The 8,032-nt window shown below is 32.2% G+C and overlaps 1 protein-coding gene across 1 annotated transcript; it reads right to left on the bottom strand.

Moving 5' to 3' along the window:
• Positions 1-550: 550 nt before the first annotated feature.
• LOC114413340 (heavy metal-associated isoprenylated plant protein 7-like) lies at positions 551-2,365 on the bottom strand. The gene is made up of 5 exons (XM_028377679.1): positions 2,219-2,365; positions 1,913-2,126; positions 1,594-1,802; positions 1,435-1,522; positions 551-1,188 (listed from the first exon to the last, which is right to left on the bottom strand). The coding sequence occupies exons 1-5, from the start codon at positions 2,225-2,227 to the stop codon at positions 782-784; spliced, it is 927 nt and encodes a 308-aa protein (XP_028233480.1). The 5' UTR covers positions 2,228-2,365; the 3' UTR covers positions 551-781.
• Between the last annotated feature and the right edge of the window lie 5,667 nt (positions 2,366-8,032).

Below are 8,032 nucleotides of genomic sequence, written 5' to 3' on the forward strand. Positions count from 1 at the left end.
AGATTATTTGGAGACTAAATTTTATATTTTTATATTTCAGGATAAAAATAACTATTTATCCTTTAATAAATAGATAGAATTTAAAATTATTTTTAAGCATAAATAATTTAAACAAACACTATTTATTTTATTAAAATAAATATTATTTTTAACAAGTAAGTTTTAAACAAACTTTTTTCTTATTTATTTTCACTTATCTCTGTGTTGGTGTTTTCATTTATTTATTTTTTCCCAAACAACTTTACTTATTACTTTATTTTTATTTAATTTTTTTTCATTTACTATACATTTAGAGTACGGAAGAAAGGCAGTTGCTGATCATAAATGCATATTTTTTAATGTAAAAAAAGAAATGAGTAAATGCATATTTTATCCCAATTTGTTGATGCAGTACGCAGACAGACCTCCTCCTCCCAAGAAAGTCACAGACAAACAACATGCAAGTGAAAAAGAGAAAGTAAAATATGCGTCTTTTTTTCTCCTTAAAAGGTCAAAAATTACAATGTTAAAAGAAAGGAGAGAAACTGGATTTTTTGAAACTAAAAAGAGGTGCTAATAAAAAAGAACTGTAATTACTTTTACTTATATTTTTCATATACATAATATAAATAAAAAAAGGTACTAGGCATTACAAAACTCTACAGCTTATCTGTAGATTTGATTTAACTTTTTGATATATTGCGGGAAAAGTACAGAAGAAGAAGAATGAGGGCATCTATGATATCTCAGGATATGGCAATGCCCCCAAACTTCCGCTATTACCCCTGACATTGGTCCATTTTTACATGACAGAGCAGGCATTGGGGTTCTCATCACTGAAGATCTGAGGAGGGTACGCTGGTCCAGAGTATGCATAGAACTCCATGCCACCATACCTTGGTGGTGGGTTGTAATAATACTCACTCTTTTTCACCTCCAACACTGTGGATGCCTCTTCTGCTTTGGCTTCACCCTCTCCTCCTTCTTTTTTCTCCTTGTTTTCTTCTCCCTCGCCACTCCCTTTCTCCATTTTCTTCTCAACTTCTTCCTCTGCTTTCTTCTCTTCTTCTTTCTTCTCTGCCTCTTGCTTCACTATCACTGCATGCTTCCCTGTCCTCTTGTACACGTGCTCCACCAGCTTCGCTGTCTCGAACACCCCCTTCACGCTTACCTCCGACTTCTTCAGATCCGCTTCCGCTGATTCAACCCCTGCCATCATTTTCATTTTCAACAATTTTAATATTAATATTCCACTACACATTTAAATGCAATTGAAGTCACAAAATGTGTGACTTTATTATTTTACTATTGAGTTGAATAACTAGAAAACTGATTATGGTAGGTAACAACTGTAACTTTATTCCGAAACTGAATCACAGAATAAAATCCACAAATTCTTCCCGGGATGGGACCTTGAATGCCACGAGACAAAGAAACTTTATTACACACACAAACCTTTCATTTTCTCGATGCGTCTCTTGATTTCCTGGGCGCAAGCTTCGCAATGCATGTGAACTTTCAGAACAACTGTGATAACCCGAGGCTGCATATATAGTAAAATAAATATGAATAAAAATGAAGATTTAAAACGAAAGGAAATTAAATTAAATGAACCTCTTCTTTCTTCTCCTCTGGTTTGGGCTTCTCTTGTTCCTCTTGGGGTTTTTTCTCCTCTTCCGTGGGTGGTTTTGGGATCGGAGAGAGAAGTTCAACCTTTCTATGGCTTTTCTTCTGTAGTCTCTCTAGAACCTTCAGCGGATCCGCTTTTTCTCCTTTCACAACCACCTTGTGAGACTTGCAATCTGTGAGTATATCTTCGACCCCTGAAATTCCAACAATGTCCAGAATCAGACAACATAGGAAAACAAAAAGTTTCCATAAAAGGAAAACATCCGATGAAGTTAAAAAAAAAAAAAAAAACACTGGTTCTGACCTGGGAATCCTTTGAGGGAGCGACGAACCTTGCGAGCACAACCTTCACAATGCATGAACACTTTAAGCACGATTTCTGACGGCGCAACTTTCTCCTTAGATTCTTTGTCATCTTTTGATTCCTCAGTTTTTCTCTCCTCTTTCTTCTCTTCTTCCTTCTTTGGTTCCTCTGCTTTTTTGTTCTCCTCTTTGCTTTCTTCTAATTTTTTCTCTTCCTATTTCAGAACAAAAAAAAAAAAAAAATTAAAACCCAGAATGATGGTAATTGAAGAAGAAAAGAAGAGGAAAAGAGAGTGATTAGGGAGACCTCGCCCATTGAACCTTCAAGTGACTCTTTTTTCTTCTGAAATTTGGCTCTTTTTATTTGTGCTAGCGTGGGTTCTTTCTTTCTTATATGTATGTATTTATTGGAAGAGCTTGTGTTTGTGCTTCAATTGGTTGGTTGATGTGAAGAAGCCGTTCATTTTATCCTCATCATATTACGTGGCATCTTTTAAGAGGCACATGCGACGCTGGGTTCGTGCTTCCAACACATGGTACTTGGTGCTTACACTCTCATTGCAGTAGCATTACTTGGGCAGTTTTGGAAATCTCTAGAACCCCTTCTATCATGTGGTCCTCCCTACCGCACTCTCCTGCTCCTTCGCTATATTTGAATTCAACGGAATTTTTTTGTCAAATATTATTAATTACTAGTATTAAAGAAATTTACAATAATCTGGGTTGGTTACAGATTAGAAATTAACTTAGCACCGGTTACATCTTTTGACTAGAATATATTTAAGGTTGCTTCATTAATTTAATTAGCCGTTGTTCACGTTACTTTCAGTTTATCAGGAAGGGTGCGGGGTATTAACGCCCATGAATTTTCTCATATCACTGGTAATTTTGACTCGCTGAGCTGGACATAGATATATACTATTAGATTCATGGAGGAGTCCTGTACCAAAACAAAATCATCTGTACCAATAAAAAAGATTCTTGGAGGGGTCACCCAAGTAAATAAGTGATGATTGAGAATATTTATAAGGATAGTGTAACAAAGTAAAATAATTTTTAAGCACATGATTTGGATTAGTTTAAATTTTTATTAAGATTATTTATATTATAAATTTTAAAAACTACCAAAAGTTGGGGCCTAGAACTCTTGCTTTAGTGACTCAAACTGTGTCGGCCCTCTAGTGCTATAAACTTGATGAAAATAAGGTAATAAGTGGTGGGACATTCGGGCAAGTACTTGGAAGTTGAACTTGATTGGAACATAAATTACAGAATGAGTAGTGTCACATTGTGAAAAGTTGTACATTTTGTTTTAGCTACGAAGTTTTCTACACCTGAGAGAAATTAGTTCTTGTTTAGAATCTCATATCATTCATTAATAGTTGAATACCTTTGTGTAAATTTGAATTCGTTATTAATAATTACTAGTTAATTACTTTGAACGTTTTTTTTATTCAGAGTAAAACAACCACCTCTTTTTTACGAGAAATAACCACCTTGAATTAAGTTTGAGTTTTTTTTTATACTTTTTCATGAGATTACATGTATTTTCCGTAATAGGCAAAATCTTTTTCAAGTCTATACTATAAACAGTATGAGTTTTTTTTTTGTATAGTTAGTGTAATATTTTGCTTAATTTCTGAACTGATCCACTTCATTAAAATTGCAATTTGTAGCATATAATCATAAATGATAATTTAAAATAATTAAACATGATATATAATTATAGTAGTCCTAACTGGTTCAAGTAAAATCATCTCAAATATATGTCGATCCAATAGATATAACTTTAATTAGTCACACACCTTGAATTTGTAAAAAAACATAATTTAATTCTCACAAAATAATTACTTAAAAAGGATAAAAAGAATATAATACTACAACTAAATTGAAAGTTGCTGTCACAACTCAGTCTGACTTTTATTGTGGCTCTAAGTATCATATTTACCTTGCAGAATTGGGTTGGGTCCATAGCCTCAACAAGACATTACGTTTTTACTTTCAATTTGATGATAATATTTGACTATGCCAGCCAATCAGGCCCCTTCAGTTTCATCTTTATTGCTTCTAAGTGAATGCCAAGTTAGGAAAAGAGGGTAAATGCACCAAATTGATTTATTTATCACTTTAATTATCATGAGCTAAAAATTGCCAAATCAGTACATTGACTGAATAGAGGCGTTGCTACAAACAATATCCAATGGGGTGTACCAACAAAAGAGCCATAGAATTAAGGGGTATCATAAAATTCGAGGGTCCTACGGATGGAGACATGGCTTGTCAAAGCGTTACATACGTATTTGTGAGTAGGGAACACAAAGTTGCAGGGTTGAGGATTACCATGTGCTTCAGTACTCTTATCACCAACCCCATTCAAAACAGGAGTACTGGACTCACATGAGCCTCATTAATTCAGCTAATAGCAAATCGAATACTATTAATGGTTTATTTGTACAGGTTTCATCACTTACATTAATATATTGGCATTGTACTTTTAAAAAGAATCCGATATGAAACAAAGTTTGTATCTCTTTCTCAATTGTTAATATTATAATATAAAACACAAATGAATCGGCCAAGTGTGACTGACAACATGTTCATTTCAAATTGCAAAAAAGATACTAATTAGCGTATAAATAAATTTCAAAAAGATCTTTTATTACTTTCGTAAAAAAGTTCCTCAAAAGGACGAACATATTTGATTTAGGTTAAATTAATTTTTAGTTCTTTTATTTATTTTTTAGATTTAATTTGTTTTTTATTCAATTTAATCTTTTAATTTTTTAAATCGATTCAATTTAGTTCATTAGTCTAAATGATAAGAAATTATGTTTTAGTTTAAAATTATCACCCAGTGATTTTAAACCGTCATAAAATATATATTAAAAAAAGAATCAATTTTAAATATTAGAAAATCAAATTCAATAAAAAAAATTAGAAAATCAAACCGAAACAGTTTTAAGAATTAGAGAATCAATTTGAGCAAGATCAAATTGAACCTAAATAATAAATTAAAGGAATAAAAAATTAATTTAACCTTGATTTTAAAAGTAATATGTAAAGAAATCAATACAGAAAAACGTTAATATATTTGATTTCATTTTTGTAAGGTGAAAATTCTTATTTTGTTGTTAGTAATATTTATTTGGGTACCCTAGGGAAGAGGGTAGGTCTAAGAGTGCATTTTCTGCAAGGGCTGGGATAGGTTGGTGAATGTCTTAATTTTTCATCACTGCAATGATAAAAGTCGTGTTCTTGTAATGAAAGCGGGTAACTTGTTTTAGGTAATGTACCAAACTTGATTAAAGGCCTTCGGCATCATGATTATCAAATAGAAATGGAGATTGAATTTCACTTAAAAACAAAGTACCACCTAATTATTTTTATGTTGCGTTTTATTAATTGCCCCTGCATTAGAAGAACAGTATGATTTTAATGATCAAGTTGATCAGCTGGTGGCAATCTTGTTGTACATTGCAACTTGTTAACATACATTGATGTAAAATGAGAGAAACTTTAGAATAGTCACAGAGAAGACTTCCTTTAAAATTCTCCCTGTGAAGACTAATGAAGAAAATTCAGAGAATTTTGATCACTTCATTCATTTGGTTATTTCCCCACATACACACATTCACATATCAAACGGAAGAAATTCTTATCCAATTCCCAATAACAGATCGATAGAGCTTAGGCTGATGACGTGAATGCATGGTGGCTATGGTGGATAGGGATAAGATAAGGTGAATTACAAGATGGAATCAAGATTGTTGGCTCCGATTCATAAATCATTATGTAAACAACAAGATAATAGATGATAGGTAAATTAAGAATGTTTTTTGTGAATGCAAGTGTGACATGACTATTGATTTGACGTGCAAAATGTTATATTACTATTAAATACTAGTATATCATCAATCTGGAAATAGTTGGTTTGGTACACTTTGGCATTTAAGCCATCAATGATGAAACGCCATTAATCAATATCAAAAGCTTTTAGGACTACTTAATTTATTAATCGATGTAACCCTAAAATTTAGGAAGGGGGATATTTTCAAGAAACAATTGCTAGAGGATAAGATTTTCATTTGATGCATGTCACTTTTTAATAGTATGAATTTGTTCAATGGGGTGATAAGTAACAAGCATAAGCACAGGTTCCTTCGGCCAATGAAATGGATTTCCTTAGACCTGATGGGAATGTTTATATAGTTCTAAAAAAAGTTCTCAACAGAGAAATATTAAACATGAACTGAACATCAACCGTGGAAGCTTAGTATCCTAAAGTATAGCGTGTGTAAAAAAATGACCACATGAATAACTGTCTGGTGGTGTAACCAAGCGTTTATAGTGACATCATCGTGAAGAAGAATTCATTTAGTGTTGGATTGTTTACCACCAATAGAAAATTTGAGCTGAATTTAGGCAGTCTTAAAACAGGTTAGTTTTACCTACATGACAATTTTGCAACAATAAAATTAATTACTCGATATGACACCATTTTTTTTTTCTTTTAACTCATGACATATCTAATTAACGCCAACGCATATATACATAAAAAACTAGAGTGCTCCCATTTGAAAACGATTCTCATGTGGCCTGTAAATTCCAGGATCCTAACGAGAACACTGGATCAAGGCGGCAATCTCTTTCCAACTACACAGAAACCCACACTGATTTGGGCCCATTCGTGAACCGGGAGGTTACCATCCTCATACTATCTCTATCGTTCCAAATCATCACCTCGTCAAAGTGTGGGCAAATCTAATAAAAAAAATTGACTACATGTTTTATTTGCCTACACAAAAGGATTTTGAATTTATTTTTAAAATTTTAAGCAAACGTATTTTAATTCTTATTTTATATTTTCTTTGAAAATGAAAACAGAAAAAACACCCACCAAACATCACCTTAATATCTAAACGCGTGAACCAAACTTTTTCATGTACATTTTAGCGACAATGCTTAAATTAAGTGCAACCTATAGCTTTAGAAGCAAGGTTACGATCGCCGGAAACAACGGTGTCTCGTGATCAGTATCACCGGGTTTTTTCCAGCATGAATTTATTCAAATTGACAAATTCTAGAGCAAGACTTGCCAAGGCCGTGTGGAGAGACCAACTTACGTATTTGTAGGGAATTTGGGCCTTAGTATAGGGCCCATGGCCAACTGGTAACGCCTGTTACCAGAAATATTATCCTACTTTTATGATGCAGGGAATAATTGTTCAAAATAATTATGTATAGAGCAATGCCATGCATCCCAAAGTGGCTGTCATTGGAATGTGCAAATCAACTAGGATTGCAGTAGGTCGTTAGCCATTTTCGGCTGAGCCATCAAATCAATCTTTTGTTTAGTTGTAATGTTGTAAAGCTTCGAATAGACAATGGAGAGCATCTATGTTTCGCATCAATACAACACAAAGTATGCATTTTCCTCTCACATATGCACGTCCACTATTTGATTTAGAACTTAATGTATATAAGTTAAGATCAATTCTTACATATGAGTTTACTTTTAAATTTAAAGTTATACCAAAAAATAAAATAAAGATGGTATTAGAATTTAACCAATGATTATTCAATCATAATGTATTCATTTTCATACTTTTTAAATTAACATTACAAAGAATTATTAATTTTATGAGTGAAAAAATAAATTTAAGTCATATAATTACATTTTTTTATTGAAAAAAAATCATAAAATCATATATATATATATATATATATATATATATATATAGTGAAGATTTAACATTAAAAAAATATCTAGATTTAATATCATATGAAATTTTAAAAAGCTCATACATTGGGTATTTTAATTTTGACTGTTCATGATAAAATTTAATGTTCAATATTGTAACTATACGTGAAAATGTAAAAGGAAGTTGAATTATATTTTTTCTTAATGTTTTCTCAAAACACATAGGAACCACAAGAAAGAGATTGATACTTATCAAATACTGCACTATAATGTGATTGGGTCTTGTAGTGTAAATAATCTGGTGCCACGATATATCTATAATGGCCGTTATTAATTATTAATGAAACAAATATACTAAATACTTTATTTTCTTCATTATTGTGGATTCTAAAGCCAAATTCCGTGCCTTTGTTCTTCGTT

The sequence above is a fragment of the Glycine soja genome, chromosome 5 (genome assembly GCF_004193775.1).
Source record: "Glycine soja cultivar W05 chromosome 5, ASM419377v2, whole genome shotgun sequence".
In the NCBI taxonomy this organism is placed as follows: domain Eukaryota; kingdom Viridiplantae; phylum Streptophyta; class Magnoliopsida; order Fabales; family Fabaceae; genus Glycine; species Glycine soja.

Coding starts and splice junctions, on each gene's coding strand:
- LOC114413340 (XM_028377679.1), bottom strand. Junction 1,803..1,912: donor CTCCCTCAAAGGATTCCCAG/GTCAGAACCAGT, acceptor TTGGAATTTCAG/GGGTCGAAGATATACTCACA. Junction 1,189..1,434: donor ACGCATCGAGAAAATGAAAG/GTTTGTGTGTGT, acceptor AAATGATGGCAG/GGGTTGAATCAGCGGAAGCG.